At 35.7% G+C, this 24,106-nt stretch overlaps 1 protein-coding gene across 1 annotated transcript in view; it reads right to left on the minus strand.

Moving 5' to 3' along the window:
- Nucleotides 1–24,106, minus strand: part of LOC137656498 (furin-like protease 1, isoforms 1/1-X/2) — a 117,547-nt gene that overhangs the window by 59,205 nt on the left and 34,236 nt on the right. Inside the window, exon 9 of the mRNA XM_068390672.1 lies at nt 16,291–16,632. Within this exon, the coding sequence (XP_068246773.1) occupies nt 16,291–16,632 (342 nt within the window). The remainder of the gene's footprint in view (nt 1–16,290; nt 16,633–24,106) is intronic.

Consider the following 24,106-nt stretch of genomic DNA (forward strand, 5'->3'; position numbering starts at 1 on the left):
CCTTGATGCTTATGGAGGTGTAGACCCAAATGGTATTTTTCCTTTGTTTTTTATAAAGACTGCAGATTTCTTAGCTCTAAGTTATGTTACTTTATGCAAGTTAGCAAGAAGGGGAGCTTTTAGTACTTGGAGAATTGGTAATGTTACTCCACTATATAAATGTGTGTGGTAGCTCAAGACCAACTGATTACTGGCCAATTTCCATAACTCACATATCTAAAGTTTTTTAACGTCTTTTGGCAAAATGTCTTAATAGGTTTGCTGAAGATAATCATATGTTCCCTAGTTTACAATTTGGTTTTCATAAAGGCCTTGGAGCATGAGATGCCCTTCTTACAATCTCCAATGCTGTACAGAAATCCCTTGATTGTGGTCAGGAAGTTCGTATGATTGGCCTTGATTTTAGTGCTGCCTTTGACAGTGTTAATCATGAGGCCCTTGTTTTCTAACTCAAACAGTTGGGAATGGGTGGGCTGCTTCTTAACATTATTATTGAATTTTTAAATAATAGATCTCAAAGAGAAATTGTTGATAGGCACCATTGTGACCTGTGAGTATAGGAATGTGATATCTGGTGTTCCACAGGGTAGTGTTCTTGGCCAATTAGTTTTCGTACTATATACACATGTGGTTTGGCCTAGAAAACAAGCTTGTGGCATATGTAGATGATGCTACTCTTTGCATCAATTCCTTCTCCTGAATGTAGTTCTGAGATTGCTGAATCCCTTACAAGAGATCTAGCTAAAATTAGTGCATGGTGCAAATTCTGGGGTATGAAGTTGAATCCTAAAGTATGATTGTAAGTAGGTTAAGGACAGTGGCTCCTCAACATCCAGATCTCAGCATTGATAATGTTTAACTTTGTATGACTTAAAATTTCAGGTGTGATTCTCAACACCAAATTTACTTTTGAGAAACGCATCAGGTCTGCGTCTTCTTCAATTGACTAAAAAATTGGCTCATTGAGAGAATCTTGCAAGATTTTCGGTGATCATTCTATTCTGAATTAATTTTTTATTCCTTCATTCTACCTTGTTTCGAGTATTGTTCTCCTTTCTGGTCTTCAGCTGCTGATTCTCATCATAATTTGTTGGACATGAACTTGTGGTCTATTAAATTTCTTATTCCTGATCTAGATATCAATCTTTGGCACCGTCGTTCAATTAGTTTATTATGCATATTGCATACGTTTTTCATAATTCTGACCATCGTTTACATTCAGATCTTCCTCGACAGTTCCATCCTGTTTGTAATGCTAGTCATGCAGTTAACTAAGACAGGCCTTCTCCATCAATGAGGCTCAATACTACACAGTATTCTAGAAGTTTTATTCCAGCTGTGACAAGTTGTGGGATGACATGCCTAATATGGGTAGTTGAATCAGTAGAACTTCAAAACTTCAAACTTGCAGCAAATGTTTTTGTTATACAAGCTGACAAAAGTCTTTTTATAGTATATATGTTAGTTATCCACTTTAATGTTGTTAATACCGCTAACGGATCGGCCAAATAGGCTAACAAGCACAGCGCTAATAAACCTGAAGGGTGTAGCTCGCTATAAAATATGATCATGCCAAAATATTAAATTAGATTTCCAAAACATAAACAAGGGCTTACGAATAGTATAAGAAACTAAATGAAAGCTCGATAAACAGAGAGATAACGAGGAAGCGACACCAATGGCCGTGGCGAACCCCCGAAAGGGAACAACAAGCGGCGATAACAAAAAACCAAACACGGTCAAGAATAAATGTCGCTACCCAGAAATCCCAAACAGGCAAATATAATACTCAACTCAGGAGCAGGGATCTCCAAAACATCGGACATCTTCAAAAACACAAAACAACACAGAGCAAAATAAAACACGTCTGACCAACGCAGGTGCTGATAGAAGAATGCAGATAAGAGGTGGGGAGATATAGGGGTGGAGAGGGATGTTGATGAAGGAGAGGTCTAATTGGTGAGGGATCTATGGTCGTGGTTCAATCACGCCCCAGTTTTCTATGCCTCTCTTTTTTCTCTGGTATATTTAGCAATAACTATGCCTTAGAAATGGCGCTAGAGGAGCATTTCACTGGGCAACACAGGTCGAGCACAGAAATAAATTTTTCCTTCGTCAAAATCCCTTAATTTTTCATTACTTTTTATATAATTTATTTCCTTATTTCCTTTCCTCACTAGGCTATTTTTCCCTGTTGGAGCCCTTTGGCTTATAGCATCTTGCTTTTTCAACTAGGGTTGTAGCTTGGCTTGTAATAATAATACATAATTAAAAGGAATTCCATAATAACACAGGACACTTCACAAAATTGGCCGGTGCACCCTATTAAAGGCTTTTTCATAGACCACAAATGTCATCAAAAGGGGATTTCTATATTTATGCATTGCTGTACAAGTCTCAAAATGAAAATTTGGTCATTGCAACTTCTACCTTTTCTAAATCCTGCTTGTTCATCTCTCAGCTTTTCATCAATCCCTCTCTCCAGTCTCTTTAGAATAAGCATAATACAGTATATCTTTTCATAACAATGGACGTAAGTGTTATACATCTGTAATTAGTTGTAATTAGTCAGGACTTTTTTATTTTCACCAACACACCTAATACCCATTCATCAGGTTTTGCCTCTTCATACAACATTCTACAAAAAAGTAATTTACGGCCAGTATCATCTCAGTTATGCAATCGTATCTAGGGGCTTTCACTCTCAGTTTTTTGAGAATAGCTTCGACTTCAAACACACTGAATTCATTCATGGGCAAATCAAGGTCTTTATCAGCTTCAGGTATATCAATAAAATTATTCCCTTCATATCTCCTATTCATAACCTCACTAAAGTGTTCCTTCCAACGTTGTCGTTCTTAATCTTCAGTTGCTTCTTTCACTCTTACCATTATTCATCTTCCTACTTTCCAGTCAAATCCATAGACTTGTGATAACAGTAACTTTACACGTATTTAAAAAAGTCTTACCCAGGACTCTCATTGCTTACATCTTGAAGGGAGAGCTTATCAAACTTATAATCACACTACTAGGTAAATTAGTTACTGGTAGCTCTAGCCCTGGTGACTAACCATCCAGTTTCCATAACTCCCATTACCTAAATGTTTCCATGTTTTTTTAACAAAACTTCTAGATATGTAGGCTGAAGGTAATCCTCTGTTCAATAGTTTACAGTTTGGCTTTGTAATGCATGAGCTGCAAGTAATGCACCTACCACCTCACTTAATATCCCGATGTCTTCTGTCCAACACATGCAAGACACCAATTGTTCCTGCCAAGCACGGTATCTATCACCGTATCATGATGAAGGGGTCCACAATGTTTGCAATATTTGACCATTTGGCAGCTGCTAAATGCACATTCACCAATATGGACAAAAATGGGCCTTGTCAAAAGGCTTCATGCTCATTGTCATTGCCCCTGCACATAATCTTGAAGAATGATAGATCCCTATGCTCTTGTGGGGAATTACAGGCATCTTCACATGCAGATGGAACCTGACAACTACTACCTCCCCAATATCAACACCTACCTTCACGGAGCTAAAGTACTTTCGACTTATGACCTCCTGAAGGGGTATTATCAGGTGCCAACAAACCCAGAAATCATTCTCAAGACTGCAATCAACAGCCTCCTTCAAAAGATATACTTTCAATTACCCCTGCTTTGGCCTATGTAATGTAGAGCCACATTTCAATGATTCATGGATGGCATCTTAGGGGATCTCCCCTTTTGCATATTATCATTATTATTAGAGAAGAGAAGCTTGGCTGATTAGTGACAGAATTTGGAAGGGTGTGTGAGAGAAGGAAGTTGAGTTAATGTGGGTAAGAGTAAGGTTATGAGATGTACGAGAAGGGAAGGTTGTGCAAGGTTGAATGTCATGTTGAATGGAGAGTTACTTGAGGAGGTGGATCAGTTTAAGTACTTGGGGTCTGTTGTTGCAGCAAATGGTGGAGTGGAAGCAGATGTACGTCAGAGAGCGAATGAAGGTTGCAAAGTGTTGGAGGCAGTTAAGGGAGTAGTAAAAAATAGAGGGTTGGGCATGAATGTAAAGAGTTCTATATGAGAAAGTGATTGTACCAACTGTGATGTATGGATCGGAGTTGTGGGGAATGAAAGTGATGGAGAGACAGAAATTGAATGTGTTTGAGGTGAAGTGTCTAAGGAGTATGGCTGGTGTATCTTGAGTAGATGGGGTTAGGAACGAATGGTGAGGGTGAGAACGGGTGTAAGAAATGAGTTAGCAGCTAGAGTGGATATGAATGTGTTGAGGTGGTTTGGCCATGTTGAGAGAATGGAAAATGGCTATCTGCTAAAGAAGGTGATGAATGCAAGAGTTGATGGGAGAAGTACAAGAGGAAGACCAAGGTTTGGGTGGATGGATGGAGTGAAGAAAGCTCTGGGTGATAGGAGGATAGATGTAAGAGGGGCAAGAGAGCGTGCTAGAAATAGGAATGAATGGCGAGCGATTGTGACGCAGTTCCGGTAGGCCCTGCTGCTTACTCCAGTGCCTTAGATGACAGCGGAGGTAGCAGCAGTAGGGGATTCAGCGTTATGAAGCTTCATCTGTGGTGGATAATGGGGGAGGGTGGGCTGTGGCACCCTAGCAGTACCAGCTGAACTCGGTTGAGTCCCTTGTCAGGCTGGGAGGAACGTAGAGAGTAGAGGTCCCCTTTTTGATTTTGTTTCATTTGTTGATGTTGGCTACCCACCAAAATTGGGGGAAGTGCCTTGGTATGTGTATGATTACTAATTAAGTTACAACCCTAGTTAGAAAAGCAGGATGCTATTGGCCCAAGGACTCAAACAGGGAAATTAGTCCAGTCAAAAAAGAAAAAACTACACGAGAAGGAAGGAACAATTAATATAAAATATTCCAAGATAAGTAACAACTTTAGAATATATCAGTCATGTATGAGTGGGGTACAGATGGCTCATATTAGAAGATATAGAAAAATTAAGACCGACTTGTATGTGCTTGAAAAAGAGACCATAAAGGATGACCTAACCTAATAAATTCCAGAAAAATGGAGAGACAAAAGAAAAGAGAAAAAATAAGACGAGGACTCTTTAGATCTCCAAGAGTATAAATCAAGACTAGAAAAAAAGTCTTATTATGGTAATAATGATGAAGGATAAATACAGTAGAAGTTTACCAAACATGACCAATTCATTAGTGAAAATATCAAGTTGATCTCCTATATTTGACCTTTGCTATTATTACTGAAACTATACAAAAACTACTGTATAGCATAGTTACAAAATCAGCAGGAAAATACATGGTTGGCACAGGAAAAACTTTTAAGTACAATAATACAAAGAAAAGGTTATGAAAGATGAAATTTTTAGGTCTCAAGTTTTGTATACAATAATTGGGTGTGTAGGAATTGAAGAACAGTAGACGGCATAAGCCATGATGGACCACAATATTTAGCAGTAAAGAGCAAGAAAGACGAGTAGTCAAACAGACTCGATATAAATGGTCTCAGCATAGGCAGGTTGTAAGCTAAACTCAAGGTTGCAAAATACATTCAGAACTTAGGTCTATAGAAGGGATTTTGACGAAGGAAAAATCTATTTCTGGGCGAGGGACCGGTGTCGCCCAGTGAAATGCTCCTTAAAGCACCATTTCAAAGGTATAAATACTGCTAAATATACCAGAGAAAAAAGTTGCATGGAATGCTAGGAATATATCCAGCTCGCTCACCCTTAAAGGATGTCTGTATTAAAACTGGGGGCAAGTGATACCACTACCAGAGATCCCTCTGCAATTAGACTTCTCCGTCCTCAAAATCCCCCGTTACTATGAGGTGTCGTTCACTACAGCTACTGCCCCCCCCCCCCCCACCACCACCACTACCTATTCTTCTCCCATCATTCCTATTAGCACCCCAAGCTTGGGCCAGCCTAGGGTGAGGAAAAGGGAGGGAGGTGTTCACTGGGCGACACAGGTCCCTCGCCCAGAATAGATTTTTCCTTCGTCAAAATCCCTTTTCTGGGCTCAACCTGTGTCGCTCCGTGAAATAGTAACAGAGAATTGGTCCCATAAGCTTGGAAATACACAAAAAGTTAATGAACTGAATTAAAAATAGAGTAATTCAATTAAGCGTGTTTTACTAAAATCTTTAATATACCAATCTCTTAATTACACCCCAAATCAAGGTCAATGTTAAGGTAGGGTGAAAGGGAAGGCAGGTGCTGCCCAGCTCCTTATTAGGAGACAAGGCACTAAGAGGGAAAATATATATGAAGATAGGACCCTGTTATAATGGTTGTGTTAAATCTGGAGGAACCACTATATCTTTTTAATCTTGGCCATGTGGTACAGATTCCGGCTTGGTTCTTTTAATAAAATACAGAATCCATTGTCTGATTCCTTTCAGGGAAATGGTTCCTCCATCCTTTCTAACAAACAAATGTCCTGAAGGTCTATTTAAATAGTTTTCCAGAGTGATAACTGGGCACAGAGATAGATCCTGTGGAAGTGGGACAATCTTCCACGGGGACCATCTATTCTGTGGACCCTCATTCTTTTCTAAGAATTTTCCATCTAGAGAGAATAAAATTCCACCAGAAGAAAGAAATCAATATGATTTGGTTCTCTAGATAATGCTGAGAGTTCAGATAATCTGGCTACTGAGGCTAAACTTATCAAAAATAACGTCTTTCTAAGAAGCGCTATATAAGTGCATGAGTCAATATCAGACAGAGAATCTAGATCAAGGACATCATCTAAAACCCATGAAACTGCGTGAGGGCAAGTTACTGGTTTTAGTCTAGTACAGGCTCACGGAACAGACAAAAAATACGAATCTGTAAAATTGAAATTGAACCCGATCTGAAATATTTTCTTTAAAGCAGATTTAACCATAGTAATAGTATTATTGGCTAGACCTCTTTCCAAGAAGGTTCTGAAAAAGGTAACTTGCCAGATTCGTAGTCAGCGTCCGAACCTCTAAGTCTTCCAGAAATTGGCTAACTTCCTTACATCAGAATCATTTTCCCGAAGGGTAGAATCTCATAAACCTGACACTAGGGACAATGTGTTAAAAGGGTCAATTTCAGCATCTCTTTGTGCTGCAAATCTCAGATAGTCCATAAAGTGAAGGCACTCTGAATCCGTGAGGAAGCAGACACACTGTGAGATAGTATCATCCGTGCTAACTTGGTTCGGGAATCCGCCGAGATCGGAGTCCTAGTTCCATCAAGATAGAGAACCAGTTGCATTGGCCAATTGAGGGCTACGAGGGCAATCCGACCCTTGAAAGTCCTGAGCATGTCCAGGACTTTCAATAGCATGGTTAAAGGTGGAATCGGGTAAATCCTCCGTCAGTTGTTCCAATCTATGGACATGCCGTTTAGGTCTATAGATAGTAATTGTAGACCAGCATTAGCAAGAGAATCATGGGCCATGGATGCATTAAAACACTTGTGAATCGGCCAAGAATAAAAAAAAATTGGAGAAAAGCTCTGTTTCCTTATGATAGACACGGCTGGCCCTACCATTAGGCGAAACTAGGCGGTCGCCTAGGGCATCAGGCTGCGAGGGGCATCAAGGAGTAATTCCTATTTTGCTACTTTAATAAGCATGGTTTAATCATTAACCGTCCAGCGTCAGACCAGTAACTAATTGGTTAATTTGCAGAATAATCTTGCCAAATTTCCCCTATTTTTCTTATTTTTCAATTCAGTAGGGACAGGGATCACAGGGTGAGATAAGGTAACCCCGACAGAGAGAAAACACCGATCGAATGCTCTGGTAGAAACACTATTTCAAATATCGCGCCACCACTCCCCACCAAAAGCTGATATCCTACGGGAACACCGAACACACGCCAGTCGCCAGCATTCAACTCCCGCCAACGCAACATCTGTGTTTATGAAGTACGAAAATTGGTTGTTTGGATCCCCGCTATTATTTTTTAAAGTTCTTATATTAGGCCATGGGCCAGCAGGTGAAATCATCCCCCCCCCCTAGGGATTTTTGCAGACAATGTTATTTTTATTCCTTAGAGTCTATAGATTCATATTCTGATTGTTTGCATTCTGGATGCTGGTGATTTTGGCTGATAAAGCCAAAATTCGAGAAATATTTAGGGAAAAAAATGTAATATAAAATAATGTTAGTTTTATATATGACGCAGAGAAATAAACCAATACTTATAAAAGTGGTATGGAATTAGGGGTTTAAAAGTATGCAGAATCGAATGAAATAGTTTGTTTTATCGAAATAATAAAGAATTCTGGCTTAATTTACGTTCAAAATTCAATTTTGAGCTACCAAGAAAATGTATATTACTATAGTTTGCTATAATTTATTTCAGTGAAAAGATGGATTGACAGCATCAAAATATTCATAAAGAGCAGGTTTTTTAGATGTAATTTCATATAAAATATGTCATATTCAGAAATATATTAAAGCATATGATAGCGTGAGAAAAAATATCTTTGCCGCTTAGAATGCGGTACACTGCTCGGATACAACCCGTCCTCTCTTGTGAACCATAGGCTAGTTGCCGACCCCTCCCAGCTCCAAGATATTTTTTTAGACATTACTTTTTCATCTTCTTGGAGGCAATAGATTCAGAGTACGATTATCTGCAGACTAGCTTTTGGAGATTTTGGTTGCTACAAACCAAAATTTAAAACAAATAGTGGCCAAAGAATAGGGAAATATTAACCTAATTGATATATGCATATTCTTCTTTAAGGTATATTGGGTTCATTGGGTTAGTTTATTACTAATACAGTTCTTATATATTATAAAATTTACGATAAGTATTTATATATCTAACATATAGATCGTTATACATTGGTCTCTTAAAAATGAAGACACTTTGGTGCAGTTTAATCTCCTTAAGCCGACATAATAGATTAAGTCAGAGGATTTTGGCCCAAAATAATTAAGGACATTAAGATAAACTACAAGAAAAAAATATGATTTTTCTATTACAAAAGATATTTTGTGGTACAAGCACAAAAGAAAAAAAAATAAAGTACTCCTTTTGTTGATATTAGTGCTTAAAAAAAGGAACATTTGGTAATAAGAGAATAACTATGATTGAAATGCATACACAAACAACCATAATTAATAAGACATTTGATTAAAGAAAAAAATTTCTTTTAGAACTTAAATGCATACTCTAGCCTGAAAAGACTGATGAATTAATGGCACAAGAAAAGTAATATTATAATTTGTGAATAGATGCAATGTGCAGCATTCTCACATAACAGACAAACATAGATGAAGAAATCGTGATTTATTTTCTTTATAAATGAAAGTTTTTGGTACAGGTACAATGAATTAAAGTAATCATTTTGGTAATATAATATTAAGCCTTAAGAACAAAAACACAGTATTTGGCAGCAAAAAAATATATTATGAAAGGAATAAAAAAATAACGATATCTGATAAGAAATTCCATTAAAAAAAAAAATTGGCTTTGAGCTTAAATGTACACTCTCACCTGAAACTGAGTAATGAGTTCATTGCACAGGGAAATAAATATTTTGTGGTTTGCTTTGCATTAATGTACAGCACCTTATATAACAGGAAAACATAAGAACAAGGTTATTACATAACCTTAAAAAAATTCAGTATGTTTCTGACTATGGCATTCATAAAAATAATTCTTCATAAAGCAAATGTATAAAGTGAAGTGCAACTGCTAAGGAAAAATTTCTTGAAATAGCAATCAAATATACCTTTGGCACATTGGACTAGATAAAGTACCCTTTATAAGAATAGAACTAATCGATATAGCTAAATAGATATGTACAGAATATTTTCCTATATTACCGAGTAATTTGTAATCATAATAGATAACGAGAATGGATTCATGATAAATATTGCATCTTTAATCATCATACTCATACATTAAGTCTGTGATATTGTTAATTTCTTCTGGCTCATCTTCATAAGACTCCTCAAACTCCTCCTCCTCCTCCTACGTGCTCATCTAGAATATCAATCAATTCTTGTGGCATCGGTGATCCACTACACCATACAAATTCTAAGTTTCGTTCACTGAGACACCACCCATGTCCGTCTGGCGAAGGTATATCTGGCTCAGCTTGATCTGCTCTGTTCCATATGAGTGCTTGATAGTTTGCCCTCTTTATATGTTCTCTGAGTGACATACGGCATGGAGGCAGCAAACTCATATCTATCCCATCACAATCTGAAATTATGGCTGATTTGGGGACGTATCTTTGAAGAAAAAGATTGTAACGTACTTTGTCAATAGATGACTGAGTTGATGACTGATTGTAGAGTAGACAAGTAAATTTTTCTAGCTGGATATACGTATTTTCATCCACAGCAGAACTAGATCCAAGATTTTTGAAAGTGGAAATAAACTCTGGGTTCTTCTGTAGTAATTTCCATGGTAATAATTTACCCTTCCGAACAAATGCACTCACACTATCACAACCAGAATAAGCATGAAGGGAAGGCAAGACTTCACATAACTCCTGACCAGTTTTATCTACAACTTTATGTACATCTATGAGGCGTCTTTTGTCTCCTACTCCTGTATCGAACAAAATGGTTTGTTTTAAGACTTGAGCAAATTTCAACAACAAGATGAAAACATCTGTATCTGGTGATCTTATAACAATGGTGAAATCTTCAGATACTTGAGAAGCCATATGACGAAGATGTAAAATAATTCTACTATCAGCTTCCTCTTGGGATGACTGCAGGGCCTCAACCTCATATGTTTCTGTTTGCAGTCCATCAGTACTTGTGATAGCTGTGCAGTTACGACCATTCACAAAATAAATAACTCTGTTTTTAAGCTTATTTGCACATTTATCTTGTTTCCACTCTCCCAGTAAGAACTGGATCAATTGCTCTTTGTTCTTTGTATCGGTTAAGAAACTCTTCCAATTTCTGGGAATTTTTGTTAAGCTACCTTTAAGCAAGAATGTAGCTGATGCTCCTCTTCGTTTCCTTTCTGGATTTTTAATAGAATGAGTCAGGTATGTGTCTGTGACAAAATCAACCCGACTGACTTTAGGGAGTTGATCAAATACTTTTTCAGCTAGTTCACCAAATGATGTTGGTAATGCTACTTGCGCTTGTAATATTGCATTCCCATCAATGATGCAGTTCATGCAATCTATTTCTGGTCTTCTTGCAAGGGTTTGTTCTGTTTCTAGAGCATGAAGGAGTTTTGCTTTGTTGGTTTTCACAAGTGCGCCATCAGCAGTTGCTAATGACCAAGGTACTGGTCCAAGTGGATGACTCAAAACTTTTTCCATGTTTAAGTTGTATTTTGTGGCTAATACTGTGACTTGTCCTAGTACATTTCTTTCTGCTTTCATTTGTTTTACTTGTTTTGTTGTTGTTGATGTAATTTTTACTGATTTAGCAATAGAGGCAAACGTTTTGAGATTCTGCTTTTTAATTGGATCATTAAAGCTCTTGGTTTTATTAATCAGCCTCTCCTGAATGAAGTCATCAAAGGAATTTTTACCATATTTCTCAGCTTTTAACAGATCTGATTCAACGTCTTTTGGAGCAGGTAAACCCGAGGAAAGACAATACAATAAGTGTTTGTCTTCTACACTAAAAGGATCTATGAAATTTTGAAATGCATCCATGGCTTTCCTTACTCGTTCCTCACTGTGGATAATTTCAGACTTTTTGAGATCATTGTGGGAAAATGAAACATTTCAGCCATCTGCTTTGTAGCTTCAACATACTCAGCTCTTGCATGGCGTGTCATAAACATTCCATAGAAAAAACTCAAGAAAACATGTTTACATATCATATCATATTTGCTGTACCTCGTATATACTATGTGCTTATCACCTTTTTCCGTGTGATCGTCAATTTCAATATTACCAAAAGCTTGAGAAATACTGATGATAATACTTTACAACTATCAAAAATGAATCCCTCGTCCCAGAAAACCTATAAAAACATATATTACAAAGACATAAACAGAAAAAAGTCATTGCTAATATTTTTTCCATATGCGGACAAAGTCAAATTCAAAATGGCCGCCATTACGGCCAAAATCACCAACAGCTAAAGTGCAAACAAGCAGATTCTGATTCTATGGTCTCTAAAGAATAGAGAAAACTGGGTCTACAAAAATCCCTAGGGGGGGGGAGGGGGGTCCTATGGTGGGCCCACGGTCTATATAGTGTTCCACGTCAGTGAATAGAGCGTTATTGTATTGTGTTATGTTTCATTACAATACTTACCCATATTGATATGTTATAGAGTGAAACCAAAGGTAGAGGGGAGATTCAAATTGAGGTTGGAATGTGAGGTTGGAAACCGACCATAAAAATCTCTGGAAACATCGATATGTGAAAACTCGATATTAGGCTAAGCTACATATAATTTGAACTACTTGGAAAAACATAATAAAAAGTGACTAATTATGTATAATACTATTAACATGAATATATATGGTTGTGATGGTGATCTAGGCCTAGTGTGTTTAACCCTCAAAGGAAAAGGAAGGGTCTTTTCCGTTTGGTGTACTGTATAGCACTGTAAGTAATTTTAATAGATTTTTTCTATTTATTTTTGTCTGTAGAATCCGAATACAGTATCAATATTTGTTTTGGATAAATTGATAGTTTTTGAGTTAGTTGCCTTTAAAGTTATTTTCTTCCAATCTGTTGCTGAAGGAATTCAAACTTAAAAAAAAAAAAAAAAGTGCAAGATAGTGTACCAAACGCTGTGATTGCCCTCAGAATATTATTAACTTTGTCAGTATCCATTGGAAGTGGAGAATGCAGCTTCTCTAATCTGAAGCTCATTAAAACTTACTTGCGCTCAACAATGCTGCAGCAAAGGCTTGTTGCTTTAGCCACTATATCAATAGAGAATGAGGAAGCTTCTAACTTGGATCTTGCTAAATTAGTGGAAAAATTTGCCAGTCTAAAAGCTAGGAAAATGGAATTTTAATTTTTGTTGAAGTGTCATGGAAACCAATAGTTTTTTTTATTGTAGCCTACATAATTTCATTTCCAACAATGTGTTGCACAATTTTCTTTATTCTAAATTTAGTATTAGATGGTTAATGTATTACAATACATAGTATATTGCTATAAAATGGCTCTTTTTGTTACCCTCAAATATAACTGATACAAATATGAACCAAAAAATATCATCACCGAGCCACTGGCCCTGGGTGAACTTTCAAGGAAAGGGCCCAAGGGGCATAATTTTTCAGCTTTGCTTAGGGCATCAAAAACTCTCGGGCTGGGCCTGATGATAGATATTCAATATCATAATTTTACAGACAAAACAGGATCTGAACTCAAACACTTATCGAAGCACATAATGTCCCATATATAGTACTGTATTCACAAAACTGGAATGTAAAGTTTAAGTGAATAAATAAAAAACATGCATGTATGAGAGACCATGCAATGAGGTGCTTGAATAAATGTATGGAAATATATATCGATTAAAGTTTTCTTCTAATTTTGTATCAATATTATAGGCTACGCAAGATAGAGATTAAAGCAGCATTAAGAAAGCCGAGCATCTCTACCAAAAGTCGTGGATTCCCATCACTCTTTGAACAAAGTAGTGTTGATATTCAATCTAAAGATATCTGGAAAATTTTTAACTATACGCAAATGATATACTGGCTGATGAATAACAATAGCCTGATATTTCCCTCTCAATCTGTTACATATTTGAACTTTACAAATATGTTAAGATTTTAATCCTGAAATTAATTCTGGTCACAGGCAATGGAATACAGTATACAGAAGGTGACTTCATGTAGGAGACCGGTATAGAACTCTATTTAAAGCCAGTTTCCTTCACACAAAGTCAAGATGAGCAAGGCTGCCCAAGAATAATAATAAAAAGTTAGAGGATGCTGTGTTTTGATGGATAAAAACTTAGATGTACTACAAAATTCAGAAACTACTGAAATTTCATAAATCTTGCAATACACTTACTCTGTATACTCTGAGTACTGTATACACAAATATCATCATTAGTATACCCATAAAATACAAGTGGGCCAAAATATTATGTCCTGACTTTGGGGATGTTACGCACTGTCCCACAACTCAGACACAGCTACAGTACTTCATCTGCCAATTTGCATTAGAGCCAGTTGTTAGTGAGGCTATCTTGGGATGCATGTCAAGTCTAAATAAGAAGTTTATCAACTGCAGTCTGTTCCATGGGTACATAATGCATTTTAATATATTTTATGGATATTTGTAAACATGAACAAATATTCCCATGAAACTAGCAAATATCTAAAACCTTTCAAGCAAGTTTCAACAAAACAGTACCTGTATGTGAAGAGAAATTGTAGAAAAATGAAAAAAATTTCATGTATTGTACAGTACAGTAAAATACACACAGACCAATAAGACTCAAAAAGAGTTAAAGCACTGTTGCATAGCCCTCTAGAGCACTTATACTACAGCCTTTTCCAGAAGACAGTAAAGCATCGGGACAGATTCATGACCCTATACTATTTCTTGAAGAATATAGAGAAGTGACTACAGTATTCTGCTTTGCAAGACTTACCATATGTCTCTCAATTACATTCTCTCTTAAGAGGTAAGCACCGGTTCAGTTCAACTGAAACCATGAGGTGACAGTTATAATAATATTTCATATTCCTGTTTGAAGATGTTTAAATATTATCAATGAGTAGCAAAGGCTAGGGGCAGATTACTGGACTGCATAATGATGTGCTAAACAGAACTCTAGCACACATACCAAGCCCCTATCCACCCCAGTCAGGGTTAAGAAGAACCAGGAAATAACTACGAAAGACTTTTATAAGTAGACCTATAGGCCTCTCCAAACACTCATCACTAGCAGAGAGAGAGCGGCAAGAAGTTTGATTTTAGGCATTTACTTTCATCAACTACTAAAAATTATAAGATTTTCACGTTACTATTACTTCTACAGTATTTAACTATCATTATTACCATCATTACCAACATTAAATAATAGTTTAACTATCACATCCCATTGGATTTACCAAAGGATTTACCTTCATATAATAGTGGATATCAAAATAAGCCAAAACAAAAGAAGTTGGATATCTGGGTGGAAAGACACCAAAGGGAATGTATAAAATAAAAGGCACAAAAAGCGATGCAGTTGCTGTCTCAAAAGATACTGCAATAATCTTCAATTTGGTTTACAGTTTGTCATGTGAAGCACAATGAATCTGTTAAACCCCTACAGAGAAGACGCACAAGTAAAATATGAGTTTTCTCCTTGCATGGACCCCGTCAAATACCCACAAAGACAAAAAGAAAAATTACAAAAAATGATAGAGATCCCATCCATAATTTAAAGAGTAGGTTAGGAAAGAGAGAGGACAGAAATGTCCCAAAACAAAAGGCAGTGACACATTCAGCAGCTGAAAAATAAACTTATAATTAAAATTCTGTTTTCAAGTTAATCTTACAAAGAAATAAGGTTCAACATTGAGCCAGGGAATTATATATTACCTGTAATACTTTCCCACACCATATACAGATTTCAAGTACCATACCAGTTTATTTAATTAGTATTTTATGAATGCCTTGAAACACACACAGACAAGCATAACATTTACCATCAAAATGATACTCAAGCTCAACACTGTAGAGACTAAGACAAAGACAACAGATTCTCCATATAAAACTTCAATACAGTATCATAAAACTAATTTATGAATAACCTTACGTAATCTGACATGGCATGCACAAACATTTAACAACCCAAAATATATCAAACTAAAGACAGATACAGTGTTACACAACAATATGTAAAGCTAAGATCCTAAAGATAAATTTCAACATATGTAGATTCTAACATAATCTAACATGCACAAAACTAAAAGTTTCTCTTTATTCATAACATATATAAAAAAAAAAGACACTTCACATGTCAAAACACCAAGAGTACAGAAGTCAATTCTACAACAAAATCTATAATACTGTGACATATTTATATATTTTAGAATCAATGAGAAAATTTACACATTTCACAAACTTTTCAAAAGTTAACACTAAGGGAAACGAGGGGGGGGGGGGGGTAAATAAGACAAACCCTCAAATCTGTTCTACTGTTAAATCAAATATGTAGTTCACTGGAAAATTTTCCAGGGACCTACCTTACACTGATACCAAGACTTAAATCATGCTGATTATAATGGATGTTACTTTGTTAACAAGAGCAGCTTTCAATGATGGCAACAGACATTGAGCAGACAAGAATACTTCTACCATGCAAAATTAGTTGCAGCTACTACTGGGGTGCTGGTGCTATTAAGCTATTCAAATTACCCTTGTGATAGGAGCTGTCGCGGTGATTGGGCTTTGGCGGACGAATAGGAGTAGGGGGTGAGTAGTAGTGAGGGGGAACTGGGAATAAATCATTTTTGGGCTGATAAGGATGTAAGTTTGGTCTAGAAGTAGAGGTGGTAGTTGTAGACGATCTGGGCCTTGGGGTTGGAAGAGGGGTTGGGTATTTACGTGGGTAGGAGGCCACAGGCCCAATTCCCCGTCCTCCAGCTATCCCCCCACCACCATCACCACGATCTCTACGGCCCCCTCGTGCCTGCCACTTGTCTGGATTTATTCTGGTACCATGAAAGATGATGGCCCAGGTTTTCAGTAGAGTGGCTCCTGAGGGACACCAGCAGCAGCGCAGATTCAGCAGGAGCAGGAACAGCATGGCCAGCATAGGCAGCAGGCAAGGAGGGGGCAGTGTGCAGATTAGCTAAACTATAAATTGAACCCAAATAAGCCTATTCCCAGAAGTACAGCCCTTTTTATCAAACTAAATGCTACATTTAAATGGCTTGGCATTTATCATACACTCCTCAATGGTATGGTAGGACATATTAAAGTGGTTAGAATTTAGTGTGAAAAGAGCTGGCAAATTTGTACAACTTCATTAAACTAATGAAATTCCATTTCTTGATCAATCAATCTATAGCCCGACATGATATAGCAGAGCTAAGGGAAAATTAAATCATTGTTAATGTAGTACATTTTGAATACTTTACATGATGATGATATACATCATTACATAAATTTATGTATATTGTTTAAAGGAAATGGATCATCAGTTTTATGGGCTAAAAACATAATTAGTTGAAGCCGGATACTTATAAGTTCTATTGAATATAACTAAAGAGACCTCTTCACTCTACTAAAAATACATGGCAACAAATTGGTATTCAAGTACTTGAGTATTGCACCTAAACATACATTAAAGCCAAAGGAAAACTATTTACATGTACTGTACCCATATACGGGTAAATGGCAATTTAGTATATAATTAGTACTATAATAGGTATTGCATATTGAAAGAAAATCTAGTACTGTACCAGATTAATGACAACTTTGAAAAATAAGTTTACAAAACTACAACTCCTTGCGAGTTAATAATCAATCAGCTGTCAACTATCAATATAATATAAATAACTAAACCTCTCTCCATGAAACCACCTTTACTTTTTCTCAACTTCGCTTATGATTAAAAAACTTGCCTTTAAAGCAATGTTCTCAAAGAATCTTTATTAATGACTATGCAAATGAGTAATGCTAGCATCTCTAAGCTTATGTGGTAAAATCCATAAGGGTTCAATGATCAAGAGAAAATTATTCAAACGTGTTATAATGTATATTTACACAAATAAAATGCTTTAAAACATCCTTCATAGAAGTCGTACTAACAGTCCTAAATAAGCAATGCTGAAACTAATGTTCAATTAGCACAACATTATTTATTGTTAAGCTGTAAAATGTGTAATTTTTCTAATTTTCTTCCTACGCAAATCCTAAAATTATGAAAACAACTTTTCAAAATGTAAACTATTTAATCTAAGCCTAGTTTAGAAAGATTATCAGTAATTCATCTATTTGCTCAATGGTGTCTACTATTCACTACCAACACACTCACACAAAAAATGGGCTTTAAATCAATATTCACTCTCCCGATGTACTTGCTGCAAGTGATATCAGTCTGACACATATGCTTGGGGACATAGCTGTTTTAACAAGAGTTTACATTCCTCGATACATGCAATTAATTGAAAACATGACATTCAAGGTAAATAGAAATACTCTGCAGTGTACAGTTCCAAAAATCAATTAACAATGAAAAAATTAGCCTTCACAAATCATTAACTGCTGTATGAAAATCTTTCAAAAGAAAAGCGAAGACATTTTAAAACAGTGACTAAAATATTCAAATATGTGAAAGAGTTGCAATGAGATCATGCCACGCATGAAGTACCAGGTACATGATGAGTTTAATGGCTGGAAAATAAAGAGTTGACCGACACGCCAAGAAAAAGAAAAATGGTCAATCAAAATGTGTGTAGTTACAAGAAGTGGTAAAATAATGCCAGTGGAAAGGCCACCCCTTCCTCCAAAAATGGAGAAAATTTATGGAGGAGGATCTGACACAGATTGGCAATGAGACAGAAAATGCAAAGAGCAAATGAAAATGGAGAAAAATCTCAAAGTGACTAACCCAATATAGGAAATACAATGAACAGTAAAGCTGATCACTCAAAGCTTAAATTAATGAATGAAATTTATTAAGAATACTGCCCAAGACTTTTAACTCTAGATTATTTGAAATGATCACATACCTATCAATACCTATCTTATTAAACAAAAATTATAACCAACCTAGCATCAAATTTGTTCTGATGTTAGAGAGCTATCAGAACATACCATATTTTCCTATTTTCTATCTCAAAGATATCCTTATCAAACTATGATGGATGTGAAATAGCTAAAAGATAACCATTAAAGTATATTCATAGCAACTAAACTACCAGAATTCCACTGGTATGTTAATAAACTTCTAAGAAATTCTTTAGTGGTAAAGATAAGAATGCCAATTAGCACGTAGAATTTACAGCCACTTATCATTAAAGACTAGTAGTTACTTTTTTGATGGATAATAACTTCAAGGTTAAACATACTGTACCTCCACAACTCTACTAAAAAGATAATGCAACCCATAGAAATAAGAAAATCATGGATAAAAAAAGATGCGCAGTTAAGAAGGTCAGCAGACAAAGTGCTGTAGATAGAAATAATTTCACGTCTAACCCCATAAAGAAAAAAAAAAAAAAAAGCTTTGAGAAGAATCTATGATGTCAAATTAGCAAAACAAGGGGGCTTATGTTATAGGATAAGCATTGCTTAGGTATATTAACATCAGGCTACAAGACTTTTGTCCTTTGTCCTTAACACATCTTAAAGAACCTCTAAAATTTATATCCTACTGGACCACCGAGGGGACCAAACCAGTGACATTATCATCTTTTAAGCAAATTCTAGAATAAAGTAACTATTCTCATGGCTAATAAGACAGCTGCTGCATATTTCTCAACGACAAAAAAAATTTTGCAGGCACTGAAAAATCCCAGTACATTATACGTTAACATATTTTTGTCACAAATACAAATAGACTAATGGGAAGTAAACACTATTTCCTATGCCTTAGGTCAAATTATACCACCGAGTCAAGAAAAGATAACAGAAAACAAATTCCAAGGGCCTATTTCATTGAATCCTCCTCAAATGCAATCTACTCCAGCCTACTTATTGACGACTAACAAATTAAGAGCACTCACTGAGGCCTTACCCATTCCACTATGATTACAAAGAATACTGCATCTTTTAAATGAATTAAGACATTTTTAATAAACTGGCCTCTGATGGTAATAAAAGAAAGAGGTTTCCCAAGAATAATAAAGCCTATCTTTTTAGGTACATGAACTGTTATGTTTAAGAAAACTCTAACCCAGAATATTTATCGGTGAAACAAAGTCCATGTAAATGCAAATATGTCAATAGTCATGAATTGAGACATTTTTCTATATCTGATCTCTAACTAATGAACTAAGTTGTACCACACGTGTTTCATACATGCAGAATGGATACCCTTTGGTTACTGCAATTAAGTACTATACTACATTCCAAAATGATACGTTTAATAAAATTAAAAGTCATTAAATAACTTTCGCAGGGATAGTCTTGAGAATGTCTTCTTGAATATGAGGAAGGAAAAAGACTTAAAGGGGTTAAGTAAAATAACAATTGAGGAGCTGAATTTTGAGGCTTCATAATGAAAACTTTGATGTTATCCCATAGTAGTAAAACTAGTAGTAGTAGTAGTAGTAGTGATAAAATTAACAAAAACAAACATTTATGATACCTAACTATGACTAAAATGCTGTAATAATAACAAAACAAGCCTCTTTCAAAAAGATAATAGAACTCCTAATTTCAAATGACTTTCTTCGGAAAGACAAAGAAAGCCCTATACCATTATTTCCTATTACTGAAAAAGATATCTAGTCCTAAAAAGAAGACACTAAGAATTTGAATAGATGTAAAATACTGAATACCATTTGTCTATCCAAGTCTCAACATATGTTCATGAAAAATGGAATTTTAATAATAAAATCTCCTATTTCTATGTTACCCAAGGTTCATAGTACTACTCCAAAATCTGTTTAATCAACATTTACTGGTACCCTTACTTTTTATCTTAAATTCTCTCATTTTCTTTCCTTTCAATAAACATGACCTTAGTTGGAGCGGAACATTCTAGCAGTAAGTGGGGAGAAAGGTGGGTATGTATATGAACATCAAGAGAGTACATAATAAATTTTATCATCAAAATCCTCTATTCTTATGAACCTCCCCTTATGTTCATATTGCTGACTCCCACACACACCTAGAAGTGGGACACCCATGAAGGAAAGAGATAGGATAAATTTAATTAAAAGCAATATATCATAAGATTTACTATAAAGATCTAGAGTACTGTACTTCCAACAAGCCAGATTGTTTACTAAAGAAGTAAATACTGGACTGTAGATTGTCTCCAAATGATAGTTCTTGATTTAAATGATACTTTAATTTGAGACCAAATCTAATATTAAATTACAACCAATGCTCGTAGCTAAGAGTTACGAATTAACTGAACTTGAAACTAATTGGACCACCGACCTGCAGCTACTATGGGGCCTAGAGTCTAGCAGTCTATATAAGTAAACCTGGAATCTTTTTACAATGATGTTTACCGAAAACTCTTTTTAAGGAAAGATTTCTACAAATATTAAGGGAATTATCTATACTCCTATTATCATATAACTTCACTTTAAAGTCTTATTAGATTTGGATCTAATTTCTTGGGAATATGAGGATCTGTGAGAGGCTATCAAATCTGTGCTGTACAGTAAAATTTCAGAACCTTTACTAAAAGTTGCTCTATTAACACTAGATTAATAGAGCGAAGAGATCTTAATGCGTGCTAATGGGTAAACAAACCTGACCTAAACCACATTGACTAAGGAACAGAAAAGGACAAAGACACTGGTGTGTTAGCTTCTTATCACTACTGCTATAATGTTCCATTCCTTTAATACGAGCATGTTTATATGGATGAGAAAGAAAATGGGGAAACTTGAAAATTTTAAAAATGTTAACAGGTAGTTGATGATTAAACAGTTTCAAATGCAGTTACAGTGCTTCTGTGATATTCAGTAATCTAATTTTTCATTTTAACAAATTGCCAGAACTTGGAAAGGAATTATGCTTCTGATGTTAAGAATACCAAAAATTATCTTAAAAGCCATACCACATTTGAGAGTGATAACAATAAATACTATATATCAAGGTAATATATTTTCCAACACCTATTAAATTTGTAGTTTAAAAGCCAGCTGTATCACACACTTAAAAAAATGTTAGCCAGCCAAGTTTGGATTCCTGAAATGTGATACAAAAGCAAGGATGAGTGAATCTACAAAAATTGATCATATTTAAACTTGAAGGGTTTTATTTGTTGAGAGTGAGATTCTAAGGTGCTGAAGTGTTTCCATCACCAAAGGTTTCTACAAAGTACAAGATACATGCAGTTGAAACAAAGGTATTAGAATATTTTGATGCTTTTTGTGGTAACTTTCCTGTTTACATATACAGTACCTAAAACACCATAGAGCCACTCAAAAGAACTTTCACACAATCACAACCATGCATATTTTATTATTCTTACAGCATTATGATTTCATATAATATTAGGCGATACATTTGCTAGGATCCAAAGAGAATAAAGTGATCCTTATAAATAAACTAAGTTTTTTGAATGACTAAGTATATTTACCAGTGTTTGATGCATGTGTATGTATGAAGTTTATATGGCAAGCAAAAAAGAAATGTTATATAGTATTGAAAAAGTAAAGAGGAATTACTTGCATAAAGAGGAAGAAAAATAGATTTTGAGTGTCATGAAACAGGTTATAAACAATTCAGTGTCATCTGCAAGCACTCAAAAAAGCTTCAGTCTCTTAGTTTTATATATAATCATTCAAAATCAAACCACCCATTTAAAGAATTCACAGAAATATGACAGAAAATACATTCCTATACATATTTCATTAATGAAAATATACAAATACAGATACAGTATTGCTACAGAAAGGTTGCCCCTCACAACCAAGTCACTTTTCTAAACTTCTAGGGCTGGGCCAGAGAATTTGTTCTTATATGAGGAGGGACCTAGCGCATCTCAAGGCAACAAAAAAAAGAAAGGCACCCCAGGCATATGTACATGGGCCTAAGTCAAATCATTATGAGTATACATTATCATTATCCAAAAATGGTTCGTTGGTGGACCTAACAAAATCTACAATAATGTTGGGTGGGGTTTACCTTTCACGAGCCTTATGAAGCTCCCCCTAGAAAAATTTTTGAGGGAGGAATCAAGCGAGCCAAAACTTGAATGGGTTAGTAAAAGATTGAAAACATTTGAGGAAGTTAATCTTAAAGTAGTCAGGCTAACAAAGATTAAAAGACAGTAAAATAACCAGACGGGACAAGAACTCTATATAATATAATGTTCGGCATTCAGTTTCAATAACAGTGCAAGATGACTAAATTTATTAAGTTGAACTGCTCGTTCAGAAATATTTAAGTTTTCTATATTATCAACTCCAATGATAGCAATAGTAAAAGTTTCTATTCCATGCAACAATTAATAGCTTGGAATAACTTTCCCAGTATATAGTAATCAAAGGGACACATTAAAGTATGGAGTATATTTCAATTCAGATTGTTTGACCTCTGTTCATTAATGATACACTCTTCGCAAAGCCAGATGGATAGGATTTATGAATTTGGGCTATATAGCCTAGCCCATTTGTCTGTGATACCATTAAATGTCCAAGTGCAGCTAGGGAAAAAACCAAGCAGTTGTACAATGAAGTATGAGTTAGCAGAGGTTGAACAGGAAGAAGGAAGAAAGGAATTAATAACAGATAAAATAGAGGGATATAAATTAAATGCAGCTAGAGACTGAAGGATGCTGCAGAAACCTTTAAATTATGCCCGAGTGCACAGCACAAGGTGCAATGATGCTAGGTCAGTTTCTAAAAGAGAAACTGCACACATCAGGGCCACTGTATAGGATGTGCTGTCATAAAATTACTGACGTAGAAATTCAGTACAGTACATCCACAAGTGCAAGGGTGCACAATGCTTGTGTACCTTAGCAACTATAGATGATCCATTTTTGGTGACGTAATTATCCATTATATAAATCAATGTCCAACTACCCATAAAGGAAAACCTTCATCCTAGATGGGTCCTGTTCTCCTTCAAATATCATTGGCTAACGTAATGACAAATTCAACAACCTTTTTAAAAAATTTTTATCAAAAAACCTCAATAAGATATAGCAATGTTTCCGATTACCTATATAAAAACATCATGAATTTACTAAGAAATTCATAAAACATTACTGGTCATGGTGAGTATAAAACTTCTTAATGTTGGTGCAACTAAATGCTTACCATCCAAACCAACAACCATCAGACAAAAGAGACTTTGGCAAGGTCCATGGAGACCGATAGCCATCATGGGTTTTCTAGTCGCCCACTTTAGGTGAAAGAACTACAAATAGTGTGCCAACTGTAGCTTACATTCTGTATGAATTGGAAACTTGGGTTCCAAGAGGAAAATAGGAAGCAAAGCTTGAGATAACAGAGATGAGAGAGCTGAGGTGGCTTATGGGAATATCACAGGTTGAAAGATTGGAAAATGATGAAATATGAAGAATGGCACG

The sequence above is a fragment of the Palaemon carinicauda genome, chromosome 17 (assembly GCF_036898095.1).
Source record: "Palaemon carinicauda isolate YSFRI2023 chromosome 17, ASM3689809v2, whole genome shotgun sequence".
NCBI classification, from domain to species: Eukaryota; Metazoa; Arthropoda; class Malacostraca; order Decapoda; family Palaemonidae; genus Palaemon; species Palaemon carinicauda.